Genomic DNA, 17,672 nt, shown 5'->3' on the forward strand with positions numbered 1-17,672 from the left:
ATAAAAAGTATTGGGGCATCTTAAGAGGGAGATCAGGAAGGCAAACAGAGGATATGAGATAGCTTTGACAAATAAGGTTAAGGATAATCCAAAGAGATTCTACAAGTGCATTAAGAACAAGAGAGCAACTAGAGTGAAAAAAGATCAATGAGGTAATCTTTGTGTTGAACCTCAGGAGATGGGAGAGATATTAAATGAGTATTTCACATCAGGTTTTACTGTGGAGAAAGAATTAAAGGCTAGAGAAATAAATATTGATGTTTTGAAAACAGTTCACTTTACAGAAGAGGATGTGCTGGAGGTCTTAGAAAATATAAAGGTGGATTAATGTTCAGGACATGATCTAGAGTGTCCTAGGACTTTGTGGGAAGTTAGGAAGGAAATTGCGGGGGTCCTTGCAGAACTATCATCTATAAATATGGGTCAGGTGCTAAATGACTGAAGAATGGCTAATGTTGTGCCTTTGCTTAAAAAGGGATGTAAGGAGCTAAAGACCCGTGAGTTTGCCTTCGATGGGGGAAAAGCTGTTGGAAGTTATTCTGAAAGATGGAATTTACATGCATTTGGAGTGGCAAGGAATGATTAGGGATAGTCAGCATGGTTTTGTGCAAGGGGAATTGTGTCTCACAAACTTGATTGGATTGGTAGACATTGGTTACTTAGACTTTAATAAAGCCTTTGACAAAGTCCCACATGGTAGACTAATTAGTAAAGTTAGATCTCATAGAATTCAGGATGAGCTTGCCAACTGGCTTAATGGCAGAAGACACAAAGTAATGGTGGAGGGTTATTTTTCAGACTGCAGGCCTGTGACCAGTTATGTTCCAGAGTCCACTTTTACATAATGTTTCTCATTTATATAAATTATTTTCTGAGTTAATAGAAAGTATGGATAGTAAGATTGCAGATGGCACAGTGAAGAAGGTTATCTAAGTTTAGATTACTTACAGTGTGGAAACAGGCCCTTCGGCCCAACAAGTCCACACTGACTCGCTGAAGCACAACCCACCCAGACACATTCCCCCCTGCCCCTAACACTACGGGCAATTTAGCATGGCCAATTCACCTAACCTGCATATTTTTGGAAGGTGGGAGGAAACTGGAACAAACCCACGCAGACACAGGGAGAATGGGCAAACTCCACACAGTCAGTCGCCTGAGGCAGGAATTGAACCTGGGTCTCTGGCGCTGTGAGGCAGCAGTGCTAACCACTGTGTCACTATGCTGCCCACATACAAAACATCTTGATCAATTGGGTCAATAGACTGAAGAGTAGCAAGTGGAGTTTAATTTGGATAATTGTGAGGTAGCGCATTGTGGTAAAACAAACAACAACCAAGGCTTATATAATTAAAGGTAGGGCTTTGGACAGTGTTGTAGAACATAGAGACTGATTGGTTCAGGTACATAGTTCTATGAAGTTTGCCTCACATATAGATAGGATGATTAAGAAGGCTTTTAGAATGTGTGTCTTCATTGCTCAGTTCTTTCAGTATAGGAGTTGGGACATTATGTTAAGGTGGTGTAGGACATTGTTGAGACCTCTTCTGGAGTATATTGTTCTAGTTCTGGTGTCCCTGTTATAGGAAAGATGTTATTAAGCTGGAGAGGGTTCAGAAGGGATTTACAAGATGTTGCTGAGAATGGAGGGTTTGAGTTATGAGGAGAGATTGGATAAGCTGGGACATTTTTCACAAAAGCATTGAAAGTTTAGAGGTGACCTTATTGAGGTTCATAAAATCATGAGGGGTATAGATGAGGTGAATAACAAGTCCCTTTTCCTTAGGGTGGGGGATTTCAAGATTGGGGACATACTTTTAAGGTGAGAGGAGAAAGATTTAAAAAAAGCATGAGGGGCTTTTTTTTATACAGAGAGTGGTTCGTGTGGAGAATGAACTTTCAGAGGAAGGAATGGATGTGAGTAGTTATATCATTTAAAAGGCGTTTAGATAAATACATGAATAAAAAAATGTTTGGAGGGATTTGGGTTAAACACAGGAGATGGTACTAGTTTAGTTTGGGATTATGGTTGGCATGAACTGGTTGGATTGAAGGGTCTGTTTCCATGCTGTATGACTCTGTGACTCTATGACTCAAGGAAGCTTATAAGTCGCTATGGTTATTGGAAACTGGTAAAATTCAGTATGCGATGTGAATGTTAATGATAAGCTAAAGCAAGAACCAGAGACTGATTATACTGAGAGTAACATGAAGGACTGACATCTTAGACAGAACCAGATCAAGAATTATCTGTATAAGAGCTGGTCAGTCCTGTTTTATTTGTAACACATCTTCCAAAATTTGTCCAATTTTATCAATGATGTAAGATTTATGCTTCTGGTTATTTTTAAATCATATTACAGAGCACTTCTATAAACAATGATTACAGTTGTATGAGTGAAATTTTCCCATTTTAGGTTAAAGCATGGCAGCAAACTAATTAGGTGGCTTCATATCCACCAATGGGTTGAGTTATCTAACTTGATCATATACTTCTTAGTTCATTATCTATGGAAGAAAGATGGTATGCAAATTACTTGGCAAATTGTAAGGTGAGAGAGCTGAAAGTTCTTGCTACTGGCAATACTTTCAACTCAAGGAGTCTTGCACCATATTTAAAGGTCAGATGTAAACTGCCTCACTTGTTGCAGCCAGGACCATCCCCTCAGTTTGAGGTGGATGTTCCTACAGCAGAAGAGATAAGAATGGCTCCCCCTTTCACAGAACATTCCTGCAGAGTTTGCTGGAGGGGAGCACAGAAAGATGGGATGCCCACTTTGCAATGGTTAGGATCAAAATGGCATGACATCATACCCATTCAGCCTATGCACAAATAACAGCACAGGTCAATCTTGTTTGATAGCAAAAACAATGGCAACCAGAGTAATATTGAGTCATTGATCTCCTGTGCTCCTCAAGGGTAAGTGATGCAATCTTGGATACCTCACACTCATATCATTCAGTCTAACATGTCACCAAGGGTGTTGGACTGTGGGACAGCACCACATTCCATCATATTCCATTAAGGGCTTACAATCAACTCAATTTTTCAAACCACTAACCCTTTCTGCCCACTGCACTTCCTGCCTCACTCACTGGGGACAGTTCACCACTTCAAACAGTTATGCATGATCACAGATTACTTCAGCATCCATTTCCATCGTATTCAAATTTTCTGTTTATCTCATTGAAGGAAAGATCTACCCATTACAGGGCTGAGGTAGACAGGATTAGCAGAGGTTGGTAGACATTGGGTTCCTTACTCCCTTTAACGAAAGGGTCATCAAACTGGGTGGGACAACCAGGTCTATTCCTGTGGTGATGGGGGGAGACCAGCAACCAATAAGCAAAGTTCTGCTCAACTGTTCTCGGATGAGCACAAGTGCCAACACTTTGCTTCTTTCTATCTTCACCATTTCTCTCTCTTCTCTTCTGTAGGCACTAATGGTACCCAATAATCCTCAATGAAGAAGAGGCCTCACACTGTGCCTCTCTGCATGAGCACTCTCTCTGAGGACCAAGCCTGTGGATCTACAAAGGATGCATTGGCAAGGCATTCACCCAAACCCTTGATCAGTGCAGAGACTATCACCTTAGCTACAAGTAGACTCAGGGATATAATCTAGTGAGCACTTCATTGATACATGTCTGCAGTCAGAAGCAAGAAACTCCTTTGACACTCAAAGGACAGCTGGAGACCAGGCAACTGCTCAGCCCCATGTACTCAGCATTCAGTCACATTGTCAAGTGCAGAAAGAAGTTAAAGTATACCAGACCAAACGTCCTTGGTAACTACTAAGCTAAAGCCAAGAAGGGTTAGACCTGAAACGTTAACTTTTCCAATTCCTCATGCTGCCTGGCTTGCTGTGTTCTCCCAGCCTCCTGCTTGTCTACCAAAGGTCCTTGGTAGGTTCGAACAAAAGATGGAGCTTAGATTAGAGTGGTGCTGGAAAAGCACAGCAGGTCAGGCAGCATCCGAGGAGCAGGAAAATCGATGTTTCGGGCAAAAGCCCTTCATCATTCCTGCTCCAGCACCACTCTAATCTAAACTCTGGTTTCCAGCATCTGCAGTCCTCACTTTTGCCTAGCCAAAAGACGGAGCTGTCCATCCTTGTTCTCGTTACTGTGGTGGTTATAGCATGCGATGCTTGCCTGCATCACTGACAAGTGAGGAAACCCCCCAGGTCCAGCAGAGAACTCTGTGAATGCAGGATATACACTCAGATCTTTACTCCTTTGCTTTAGCCATGGGTGCTCAATGGAAAAGCAAAAAAAAAAGGATAAAAGATCTCTACCTCACTTCTGATGCCGTTTCCTCTCAAGGAGACACTTATAGGGAGGAGGAGTTATAGACAGGCACTCCAGAAGTATCTTGGCCTCTACCTCATCCTCTGCCTATTATCCTTATGCCTCCAGCATTTGAATCTGAGGAGGGTGAACCTGTATCTGGGCAGAACATTTTCAACAACTTTTATGTCAAAGTTTACTCAGGGACAACCACCCAAATCTTTGAAGTCTGTAGATCATATCACACAATGCACTCACTCCATCCTATATGCAGAACTTAGCTGTGCACTTAGAAATTGTGGGAGGGAGAGGAAAAAAATAATTGAAAGGCTCATTTGTGTTACAAGTTTTCATTTTTTTTGTAAAATGTACACTTTTGTAAATATATATTTACTTCCACTTCAATTGCATAATGCAGCCAAGATGCAGGATATACACTAAAGATGAATGCCTGACATTAACACTAGAGGGAAGATGTAATGCAGATGCCAATACCTGATATGTGCAAATTGTTCACCTCTCTCACTCCTTAAGGGAGAGATGGTGGAATCTGTTTCTATATATTTCAGGATAGAAAGGTTCATCTGGCTCCTCAAAAGGACATTGTAACATTTAAGGCTGTGAGGTTGCCAATAGACTGAATATGCAGCTGGTGGCAAGGAAACAAGAAGGAAAAAACTATTTGACCTTGTCACAAATGTAACTGTCATTGACAACACTGATAGTAACAAGCATCACACTATCCTTGAGAAGATGAAGTCCTCTTTTCATTTGGACAGTACTGCCCATCATATTTTGCAGCTCTACCTTCATGTGAGATGGGATACAATTTGATCAGATCTAGCAATTAAACCTGGGCATCTGTGAGTTATTGGGAATCAGCAACAGCAGTAGAATTGCATTTGATATAATCTGTAAACTGTGGTTCAGCATTTCACCTACTCTACTATCACCATCGAGCTCAAAGAGCAACCCTAGTTCAATTAAGTGTGCATGAGACATCTATATGCAGTACCATTAATACCTAAAAGTGAGGTGTCAACTTGGAGAACCTACGATGCAGGACTCAACTGCGTGTCAAGCAGATGAAGTAGCATGTGATAGAGCTAAGAAATTCCTCAACACGTGGAACAGATCAAAACTCTTCAGTTCTGCTCTATCCAATCAGGAATGGTAGTAGAAAAATAGCCAAACAACAGCAGGATGAAGCTTCATAAATATCCTCATTTTTGTAAGTGGAAAAATAATACCATAGAATTTGCAAACACTTCCATCCTGATATATCCATCTGGGCCTTTTCTTGAGGACTCTAGACTTCAGCCAATTTGATTCACTGCATTTAGGAAGAGGTGATGGCCTAGTGTCATTATCACTTGACAATTAATCCAGAGACCCAGCTTCAAATCCTGTCTGACAAAAGGAAAAAATGAAATCTGGGATTAAGAGCCAAATGATAACCTATATGCAACTCCAGACCCACAACAATGTGGTTGACCACCCACTTGGCAATAAATTCTGGCCTGGCCAATTATGTCCAGATCCTGTGAATGAATTTTTAAAAAATGATGCAAAGAAATAGCTGAAGGCACTGAAAATTGCAAAGGCTATGAGACCTGACAACATTCCCACAACACTATTGAATACTTGTAGTCCAAGACTAACAACAGTCAGAGTAGTATAGCTTTAACTCTAGTATTTACCTGGCAACCTGAAATGGTATGTCCTGTTCACAAACACAGAATCTCAGAACTGTTACAACACAGAAGGAGGTTTTTCAGTTCATTATATCTGGCTCAGCTTTTTGAGCATTTTGACTTAGTGTCATTCTCCTGCCTTTTTCTCATAATTCTGCACATTATTTCTATTTAAATAATTAGCTAATGCCTTTTTGAATGCATCAACTAAAGCTGCCTCCACCATCCTTTCAGACCATTGATACCAGACCTTAACCACTCGCTGTGTGATAATCATCAGGTCAAATGCAAGCAGACTAGCTTCCAATATACCAATTGCTCTTGATCTTGATCATTGACAAAGTGTTGGAAGAGGTCATTGATAATAGTATTCAAAAACCAAAGAACTGTGGATACTGAACATCAGAAACAAAATCCAGAAATTGCTGGAAAACTCAGGAGGTCTTGCATCATCTGTGGAGAGAAAGAAGTGAAGAAGGGTCACTGGATCTGAAACATTAATTCTGCTTTCTGTCCATAGATGCTGTCAGACTTGCTGAGTTTTCCAGCAATTTCTGACTTTGTTGTTGACAATCCAGTTCATTTGAAATTGCTCTGCAATAACCTATTCACTGGTGCTCAGTTTAGTTTCTGCAAGGACCACTCAACTCCTGACTTCAGTGCAGGCTGGGTCTAAACATGGACAAAGAAAGTGAACTCCACAGGTGAAGGCAGAATAAGCGGCTTTGATATCAAGGTTGAATTTAATCGAGTGTGGCATCAAGGAGTCTCAGCAAAACCAGAGTCAATGGGGAGCAGGGTAAAATGTTCCACTGTATGGAACCTTAGCACAAAGAAATGTGGTTGCATAAAGGTAAGTATTTCAATTGCAGGACATCTCTGCAGGAACTCCTCAGGGTAGTTTCCTCGGCCCAACTAGCTGTAACTGCTTCATCCGTGACCTTCCTTTTAGTATAATGTCAGACGTGAAGATGCACATTGATGATTTTTTCAATATTCAACTCCATTCCTAGATCTTAAATATGAAGCAGTCCATCTGGTGTAAGGATACCCACAGCAATATTGGAGAGTTCCAAGATCTAGATGAATACGAAGATTACACCAGATGGATCGCTGTGGGTATCCTTACACCAGATGGATTGTTGTGGTACAAAAAGGTGGCTGTTCACTACCTTCTTAAGAGCTATTAGGAAAGGAATAAGTGATGAATTTGTCTGTAATGCCTGCCTTCCATGAACAAATAAAAAAAACTCCTCTAGTTTCAGCCTGTCAACTTGAAAATTCTCTGTACATCCATACTCTCTGCTTTCTGTCTGGTAGTCAATCCTTTATTTAGCTAATATATTGTCTTCAAATTCATAACCCTGTGTCTTGTGTAATTACATTTTATGTAGTACCTTATCAAATGCCTTTGGCAATCTAGTTACATTATTTCTCCAATGATTCCCCTATACAGCCAGTCTCCAGAGGGCATGACCATTTTTGACTGACTCCTAGTCGTCAAAATAAATGCTTGCCATCCTCACATCTCACTTGCGGTTGTCCTTGGCACAGATGCCTAGGAGATCATGGCTCAATGGCCACTGCACCATATCCTAATGAATATGGCTGGCATCCAGCTGATGAATCTGGCTTTATCAGTACAGACGTCATTGACTTCACCATGAGTGCATGCTGATGGAATGAGCATAATCCTGCAGTCCTGAGCTTGTGACTTATTCTCTTTGCTTATTCCTAGCTTCTTGATCTAGCCTCTTTTCCTTAAGTTTTCTTACATTTGTTTGTGCTACAACAGCAGAAACAATGTTTGCTTTAACCACATTTCTATCCTTTTATATCTTGTATTAAGGTTTAGTTTCAATTTCTCAACTTCAGCTTGGTCCAGATTTTCTTAAAGTCTGGGAAGTTCTTTTGCATTTCTATGCTTAATATTTCTGTTGCCTTTCATCTTAACTGTTGTTTTAAAGTTCAGTCTGCCTCAAAAACATTCAAAATTATACTTAAATAGTACAGATTCCATCACAATGACTAAACATTGACATAGCTTCCAGAGAAGAGAAAGGCTCACTGACAGCTGATCACAGAAAGAAACTTATTATACCTTTGTCATGTAGAGGAGGAGTTCAGTGGAAATGTTCAAGCACAAGATAGACCTCACTGTAAGGAACTTGCTATTTCCAACGATAGAGATCCTCACAAAAGGTTCAGGTTATGTTTTCTCCATCAGCTTCTCAATTCAAACAGAACCAGCTAACCTCATTAATATCTATGCTACAGTGATGTACTCCACTACAGAGGAGAAAGACCAAGTTTGTGAGTTTAGCACTGTTTTCAGCAGAGCATTTATCTCCTGGGGATTTTAATTTATGAGTGGGTGCAGACTATGAGACATGGCCCTCCTGTTGTGAACATTATAGCTTGGGTAGTCGACCATGGGCAGAGACCACTTGACTGCTGTTTTAACAAGCTTTCTGAGAAGAATACCAATGTCCAGACCAAAAAAATCTGGGGATATCTAAGACGACCTCAGGACCAGTTGGACATGATCATCAGCAGATCACATAATTGTTATCATGTAGAAGGAGGCCATTTGGTCCACTGTGTCTGTACTAATTCTCTGAGTATTTTGACATAGAACCAAATTCCAGTGAACATTTTCAACTCATGCAGCTACCACAGCACTATCTGTATCGGGGAGCATTCCCAGTGTGCAACAGAATAGGATGCAACACTTGAAACCGAACTGCCATCATTATCGTCATTTCAGCTTGGCTGCCTACCTAGATGTAAACTAACAGTTCCTGACTTAATTAAATGGAAAGGTATTAAGGAAAAGCCAGGAAACTATAGACTGGTGAACTTGATGTCGGTGGTGGGCAAGTTGTTGGAGAGAATCCTGAGGGACAAAATTTACATATATTTGGAAAGGCAAGGACTGATGAGGGATAGTCAGCATGGCTTTGTGCATTGAAGATTTTGTCTCACTAACTTAATTGAGTCTTTTGAAGATGTAATAAAGAGGATTGATGAGGGCAGAGGAGTGGATATGCTCCGTATGGACTTCAGTAAGGCATTTGATAAGGTTCCTCATGGCAGACTGGTTCGGAAGGTTAGATCACACAGTATACAGGGAGAACTAGCCATTTGGATACAGAACTGGCTCAAAGGTAGAAGACAGAGGATGGTGGTGGAGGGTTGTTTTTCAGACTCGAGGTCTGTAACCAGTGGTATGCCACAAAGATTGGTGCTGGGTCCACTGCTTTTTGTCATTTACATAAATGATTATATAAGTGAACGTAGGAAGTATGGTTAGTAGAGTCATAAAGTCATAGAGTCATAGAGATGTACAGCATGGAAACAGACCCTTCGGTCCAACCTGTCCATGCCAACCAAATATTCCAACCCAATCTACTCCCACCTGCCAGCGACTGGCCCATATCCCTCCAAACCCTTCATATACATATACCCATCCAAATGCCTCTTAAATGTCGCAATTGTACCAGCCTCCACCACATCCTGCAGCAGCTCATTCCATACACGTACCACCCTCTGCATGAAAACGTTGCCCCTTAGGTCTCTTTTATGTCTTTCCCCTCTCACCCTAAACCTATGCCCTCTAGTTCTGGCCTGCCCGACCCCAGGGAAGAGACTTTGTCTATTTATCCTATCCATGCCCTTCATAATTTTGTAAACCTCTATAAGTTCATCCCTCAGCCTCTGACGCTTCAGGGATAACAGCCCCAGCCTGTTCAGCCTCTCCCTGTAGCTCAGATCCTCCAACCCTGGCAACATCCTTGTAAATCTTGTCTGAACCCTTTCAAGTTTCACAATATCTTTCCGATAGGAAGAAGACCAGAATTGCACGCAATATTCCAACAGTGGCCTAACCAATATCCTGTACAGCCACAACATTGACCTCCCAATTCCTGTACTCAATACTCTGACCAATAAAGGACAGTATACCAAACGCCTTCTTCACTATCCTATCTACCTGTGACTCCACTTTCAAGGTGCTATGAACCTGCACTCCAAGGTCTCTTTGTTCAGCAACACTTCCTAGGACCTTACCATTAAGTGTATAAGTTCTGCTAAGATTTGCTTTTCCAAAATGCAGCACCTCACATTTATCTGAATTAAACTCCATCTGACACTTCTCAGCCCATTGGCCCATCTGGTCCAGATCCTGTCATAATCTGAGGTAACCCTCTTCGCTGTCCACTACACCTCCAATTTTGGTGTCATCTGCAAGCTTACTAACTGTACCTCTTATGCTCACATCCAAATCATTTATGTAAATGACAAAAAGTAGAGGGCCCAGCACCGATCCTTGTGGCACTCAACTGGTCACAGGCCTCCAGTCTGAAAAGCAACCCTCCACCATCACCATTTATCTTCTACCTTTGAGCCAGTTCTGTATCCAAATGACTAGTTCTCCCTGTATTCCATGAGATCTAACCTCGCTAATCAGTCTCCCATGGGGAACCTTGTCGAACGCCTTACTGAAGTCTAAATAGATCACATCTACTGCTCTGCCCTCATCAATCTCTTTGTTACTTCTTCAAAAATCTCAATCAAGTTTGTGAAACATGATTTCCCACACACAAAGCCATGTTGACTATCCCTAATCAGTCCTTGCCTTTCCAAGTACATCTACATCCTGTCCCTCAGGATTCCCTCCAACAACTTGCCCACTACCGAGGTCAAGCTCACTGGTCTATAGTTCCCTGGCTTGTCTTTACCGCCCTTCTTAAACAGTGGCACCACGTTAGCCAACCTCCAGTCTTCTGGCATCTCACCTGTGACTATCGATGATATAAATATCTCAGCAATAGGCCCAACAATCACTTCTCTAGCTTCCCACAGAGTTCTCGGATACACCTGATCAGGTCCTGGGGATTTATCCACTTTTAACTGTTTCAAGACATCCAGCTCTTCCTCCTCTGTAATCTGGACATTTTGCAAGATGTCACCATCTATTTCCCTACAGTCTATATCTTCCATATCCTTTTACACATTAAATATTGATGCATAATATTCATTTAGTATTACCCCCATTTTCTGTGGCTCCACACAAAGGCCGCCTTGCTGATCTTTGAGGGGCCCTATTCTCTCCCTAGTTACCTTTTTGTCCTTAATATATTTGGAAAACCCCTTTGGATTCTCCTTAATTCTATTTGCCAAATCTATCTCATGTCCCCGTTTTGCCCTCCTGATTTCCCTCTTAAGTATACTGCTACTTTCTTTATACTCTTCTAAGGATTCACTAGAGCTATCCTGTCTGTACCTGACACATGCTTCCTTCTTTTTCTTAACCAAACCCTCAATTTCTTTAGTCATCCAGCATTCCCTATGCCTACCAGCCTTCTCTTTCACCCTGACAGGAATATACTTTCTCTTGATTCTTGTTATCTCATTGCAGATGACACCAAAATTGGAGATGCAGTGGATGGTAAGGAAAGTTATCTCAGAGTACAATGGAATCTTGATCAGATGGGCCAATGGGCCAAGGAGTGGCAGATGGAGTTTAATTTAGATAAATGTGAGGTGCTGCGTTTTGGAAAGGCAAATCAGGGCAGGACTTATACACTTAATGGTAAGGTCCTGGGGAGTGTTGCTAAACAAAGAGACCTTGGGGTGCACGTTCATAGTTCTTTCAAAGTGGAGTCACAGTAGATGGGAAAATGAAGAAGGCATTTGGTATCCTTTCTTTATTGGTCAGTGCATTGAGTATAGGAGTTAAGATGTCATGCTGTGGCTATACGTTGGTTAGACCATTTTTGGAATATTGTGTACAATTCTGGTCTCCCTCCTATTGGAAGGATGTTGTGACACTTGAATGGGTTCAGAAAAGATTTACAATGATGTTGCCAGGATTGGAGGGTTTGAACTTTTGTGAGAGGCTGAATAGAGCTGAGGCAGTTTTCCCTGGAATGTCAGAGGCTGAGGTGTGACCTTAGAGGTTTAGAAAATCATGAGAGGCGTGGATAGGCTAAATGGACAAGGTCTTTTCCTTTGGGTTGGGAAGTCTAGAACTTGAGGCCATAGGTTTAAGGTGAGGGGGAGAGATTTGAAAGGGACCTAAGGTACAACTTTTTCATGCAGAGGGTGCTGTGTGAATGGAAGTGGTGGAGGCTGGTACAATTACAATATTTAAAAGGCATCTGGATAGGTATATGAATATGAAGAGTTTAGAGGGATATGGGCCAAATTGTGACAAATGGGACTAGATTAGATTAGGATATCTGGTTGGCTTGTACAAGTTGGACCAAAGGGTTTGTTTCTGTGCTGTACATCTATATGCATCTATGTATGCTGGAATCGCTATGCTGCACTCATAACATTGGGCAACTGTTGGTCCTCCTACCTTTCCTATCCCTTTCTCTAACTGCACATGCTGTTTTGCTTCACTTCCTGCTATAGTTCCTCCTCTCTCCAACAATCAAATCCACTGTGTTCTAATGTTGTGCCTTCCCCATACTGAAGAACCTGCCAACATACACAATCATTAATGCACAGCAGTTCCAGGCAAACCCAGAAGCATCCTATCAATATCTCAGTAAAGTATGGGAATGTGGAGAAAATAGTTCATACTGATTGTTGACCAAAGTTTTGAGATGTTTTCTTGAACGAACTTTATTACTTAGAAGATATAAAAAAAATTTACCAATTGATAGTGTCACACATTACCATAAAATGAGAATGATGTAATGATATATCCTGATCCAAATATATTGTCACCTTAGTGCTTTTCCACAGCATACATGTTCACGGAGTCACAGAGTATTAGAATCATACAAAATGGAAAAGACCCTTCAATCCAACCAGTCCATTCTGAACATAATTCCAGACTAAACTAATCCCATCTGCCTGCTTCTGGCCAATATCTCTCCAAACCTTTCCTATTCATAAACAAATCCAAATGTCTTTTAAATGTTGTAACTGTGCCCACATCCATCACTTCTTCAGGAAGTTTATTTGACACATGAACCACCCTCTGTGTAAAATATTTGCCCCTCATGTATTTTGTAAATATCTCTCCTCTGCCCCTTAGTCTTGAAATCCCCCATACTAAGGAAAAGACACTTATCATTTGTCCTAATTTTATAAACTTTTGTAAGGTCACCTCTCAACCTCTTATGAACTAGTCTATTCGGCCTTTCTTTGCAACTTAAATCTTTCATACCCAGCAACATTCTGGTTAATCTCTTCTTAACTCTCTCCAGCTTAATAATATCCTTCCTATAATTGGATGACCACAAATGGATATGATACTCCAGAAGAGGCCTTTCCAATGTCCTGTATAACCTCAACATAACTTCCCAATTCCTATACTCAAATGAAGGCAAGTGTGCTAAATGCTTTTTTAACCACTCTGTCTATATGTGATCCAAACTTCAAAGACTTATGTACCTGAACCCTAAGGACCTACTGCTGTATTTGCCATATTTAATATCAAAGATGGTGCTTTATTTTAGAAATTATCTTTCCATATTGTTTCATTTTACTGGTGTCTTGTTATTTTGCTTTCATTAGCGCTGGGAACAAAGACTAGATCAGCAACAGCAGATGCGTATCATGCAAGAAAGAAAGCAAAATGCAGGACGTAGTGAACACAGTGGTGGTCCAAAGTCAAATTCAAAGAATGCAAATAAATCTCCTAGCAACCCCAGGAAGATCAACAAAAATAAAGGCAAGAAGGAAGCCAAGGAAGTATGAACTGGAAAATTTCTATAACTGCAATCATCTAATATTTGGAAAGTCAGATCTTGGTTCAGTAGCAAGTAACAATCTGCAGATTATTTCTACCTATAAGCAACCTGGTAATTATTGCACTATTGCATTTCCAAATTATTGTTTAACGTTGTTAAAACTCTAAAACTTTAAATGTCATAGGCAGAAACTGCTAACCATGTTCATTGGTTTGCACTACAAAACGGTGGACATTTATATGCCTTCATCTTTCTCACTTACCATTTTTCATAGCAAAGGTACATCTGATATCAATCTCTTTATTGCAGCTAATGCTCCTTAGTATGTCGATACTTGTGCTACTGACTTTGTTGTTTTGCTGTATTGGGTTTGTGCCAAAGTGGTCTCCACAAGTCACTCTTTACATTTGAACTGACTCTTCCCATTGCATAGATCATGTTGCTGCAATACACGATATTTAGCATTACTTATTTAAAACATTATTCTGCAACGCACAGCTTAATATACAGAGCTGCAGATTTTCAGACTGGATTTTATCTTTGTATTTTTAATTATTATCTTTATAAATTTTTGAAAATTTCAAGCCATTCTTAAGAGTTTTGTGTTTCCAGGAATGCACCTTAATGAACATGCATCAAATTTGTTAATTTCCTGTAATTTGTACAAAACAGTGATATGGATGTTTCTGATAATGTTAAAACTAGTTGTGACTTTTACAAATCCAGATTGTATGTCCATAATCTGGCAGTTTTAGGATTAGGTTTTTACTGGACTGGAGAATTTGCTGACTACAGACAATGACATATCAGTGTCAACATGGGAACTTCTAAATATGTTTAAGAAGTGCTTTACAACATAAAATGTGATGATAAGATGAAAAGCAGCTATTTTAAGAGAATATAAATATTTTTACCTGCTAGTACAATTTTAGCTCCTTAGTCAGTGTTGCTGTCTTTATGTAGTTCAGGATCTTTCTGCTGCTGGTCATAGAAGTTGCAAACCAGTAAGACATGTTAGGGATTTGCAAACTGTTAAATGATTTTATTAAAGTTGAGGCAGAAATACAGAAACAAAAATAAGTAATCCCTAAGAACTGAAATGTTGATTGTGGTGGTTTTGTTGGCAATGATTATGTTGTGATTGCTGGAAATACTGAAAGTAGATCGTTAGTAATATAGAATATCTGCATGTGATCAATCACAGCTACAATTAATTGATTATAACAACATTTTAATGGAAATAACAAGAAATTTTTTACTGAAAAGTTTTTAGAGCTTGCCTGTCCCATTCAAGTGCATCTCTTAAATGCCTAAAATTCAACATTCCTCTCCCACAGAAATATGAAATAAACATTCATGACAGGTGTACCTCTTTGTATTTATTTAGTATTTTCTTTTCAGGTAAATAATAATCACCACCAAATCAATCCCACTGGTGAACATTATTTTTTTGAAAATAAAATGAAAATGGTGTTAAAACAGTCCGCAGATCAACGACCTAGAGAGAAACAGAATTAAAATTCTGGGCCAATTAATTTTAATCAGAAATGCAAGATGTTATTGAAACTATTGATCGCTAAAATACTTCCAGTTCCAATGATAGGTAAATGATCTGAAACATTCTTCACAGAAGCTCCCTCATCACTAAAATGTTGCGATTTACAGTGTGTGCAGCTTGATTGACAAGTTGTCATTCTGAACATTCGGTAAAGTTCACCCAGCCAGTAATGTTGGGCATTTTTTTTCTTTGTCTCTATTTGGGGTGAAAGCGAGGACTGCAGATGCTGGAGAAGGGCTTCTGCCCGAAACGTCGATTCTCCTGCTCCTTGGATGCTGCCTGACCTGCTTTTCCAGCAACACATTTTTCAGCTCTATTTGGGGTGAGCATAGGATATCATGAAGTGGACTGCTCAGTTACAAATGTAACTGCTTAAAACAACTCTATTTCAACATAAGTATTCAGTGACCTTCATGCATCTATTAACAGTGTGCAGATTCTTGATTAAGGACTCCCAGGTTCATAGTTTTGACTCCATTGCCAATTCTCAATTGGCACAGAATGTGGGAAATGGATCCTGGTAGAAGCCTACATGTGATTTTGTTTAATGTAGAGACCGTGGAGCTTTCAACCCTGACAGTTTGATGAACAGAGTGCGAGTGATGTGTCAAGCTGTAAAGGTTGAGATCAACTTGTCATTGAGCCCTTCTCCACCAGTAAGAAGCTGATTAAGTTTCCTTTTCCAGCTATGCTTTTGGGGACTTTTTGGACTGCACTTCTTCTTACTTTTCCACATTGAGTAGCACTACCTGGAGCAAGGAGCTCTAGGTGAAATCATTCAAGGTATCATTGGAACACGCAAACCTTTTCACCATGTCAAGTTTAAACGGAAGGTGGTTACCATTGCTTACTCTCAAACATCATCAAAGTAATGAAAAGGTTTATTGATAATGCTACCAAGCAGCAGTCAGCTAGTAGCAGCTTCCTCATAGATGCTGTTACAATTTCTGCAGGTGCGAATGAAAATAGATTTTTAAAAAATCCTAATTAATTACACAAAGATCAGACAACATGATTTCAAGTTTTAAGTCTTACTCAAATAAATAAACTAAAATCAAAATTGAATAAACTTTAATTAAAACTTAAATAATATACTAAGATGTAAAAAAGGTAGGTTAAAGTTAAGTTTTTAACACAACTGAAAACTCTACACTGTATTTTTATAGAGTTTGCTGTACTCTTTCTAAATTCATTTGAAAGTGCAAAGCTCCTTCTACCTTTAGTAGGATGGCTACAAAGCAAAGTTTGCTTCATTCAGTATAATCAAATGGAATTCGTATCGCAAGGAATTGTCTATTGATTCTGTGGTATTCACCTCTTCATGATCCTTGCTTCCCTGAACAGAAATTCTATCCTTCACATCTCTACTTGGTACAGTCATTTTCTTCTATCCAGTAGCAGTATCAAGTATGTGGGTGTTGCTCCTGATGTCTCAGTCTGGCAAATTTATTGATTTATCGATGGATACAGAATAGAAAAAGGCTATTCAACCATTTATGGTTATCCCAGATCTCTGGAAGATCTATTCGATTAACCCATTTCCCTTTCTCTTTCTCCATAGTTTTTTTTTATTTTTCATGCATTTATCCAATTTTTTTCTGTGAACACACTTTGATCCTCAGAAGCAGTGTATCAATATCTTCATAAGTTTTTTTCGTACTTTGCCAGTTTCTGTATTTCTTCATTATTACTATGTCAAAATAATGGTGCGCCCTTCCTAACAAAATTGTGGCAGTACCGAGACCTCATGAATTGCAGCAGTTTAAGAAGATGGCTTATCATCATCATCATCTGAGGACAATTAGGGTGGGATGTCAATGTCAGTCTTGCCAGTAAGATCCATATTTTAGAAATCAATGAAAACAAAGTAACTTGTATCATTGTTACTGCCTACCTTATCCATGATGTTCTTGGCTGTGCAGTAACTATGGCTGAAACTTTGGATGAATGGCATTTTTCTGTCTTTCACTCTGGACTGGTGGAGTTATAGATAGTGAAGACTGTTGTCAAATGATACAACTGACATAGATCAGCTGTAGTTTTGGCAGGTGGAGTTGAATTAGATTTAGATTAGATTAGATTCTCTACAGTGTGAAAACAAGCCTTTTGGCCCAACCCTCTGAAGAGAAACCCACCCAGACCCATTTCCCTCTGACTAAAGAACCTAACACGATGGGCAATTTAGCGTGGCCGATTCACCTGACCTGCACATCTTTGGACTGGGTAAGTGTGAGGTACTGCAATTTTGGAGATGAAATGTTAAGGAAAAGTATACAGATAATGGCAGGACTCTAAACAGCATTGATGTACAGAGGGATCTTGGGGTTCAAGTCCATTGCTCCCTGAAAGTGGTCATGTAGGTAGTTAGGGTGGGTAATAAGGGGGCATGGCTTACTTGCCTTCATTGGTCAGGGAACTGAATAC

At 39.9% G+C, this 17,672-nt stretch overlaps 1 protein-coding gene across 2 annotated transcripts in view; it reads left to right on the plus strand.

The window, feature by feature from the left end:
- LOC140476769 (secreted frizzled-related protein 4-like) overlaps positions 1-15,056 on the plus strand; it is a 30,007-nt gene extending 14,951 nt beyond the window's left edge. For both annotated transcript variants that reach the window (XM_072569571.1, XM_072569572.1), the window contains exon 6: positions 13,515-15,056. In XM_072569571.1, coding sequence (XP_072425672.1) covers positions 13,515-13,697 — 183 coding nt within the window. In that variant the 3' untranslated portion in view covers positions 13,698-15,056. The remainder of the gene's footprint in view (positions 1-13,514) is intronic.
- Positions 15,057-17,672: the final 2,616 nt, after the last annotated feature.

Source organism: Chiloscyllium punctatum, chromosome 5 (assembly GCF_047496795.1).
Source record: "Chiloscyllium punctatum isolate Juve2018m chromosome 5, sChiPun1.3, whole genome shotgun sequence".
Classification (NCBI taxonomy): Eukaryota; Metazoa; Chordata; class Chondrichthyes; order Orectolobiformes; family Hemiscylliidae; genus Chiloscyllium; species Chiloscyllium punctatum.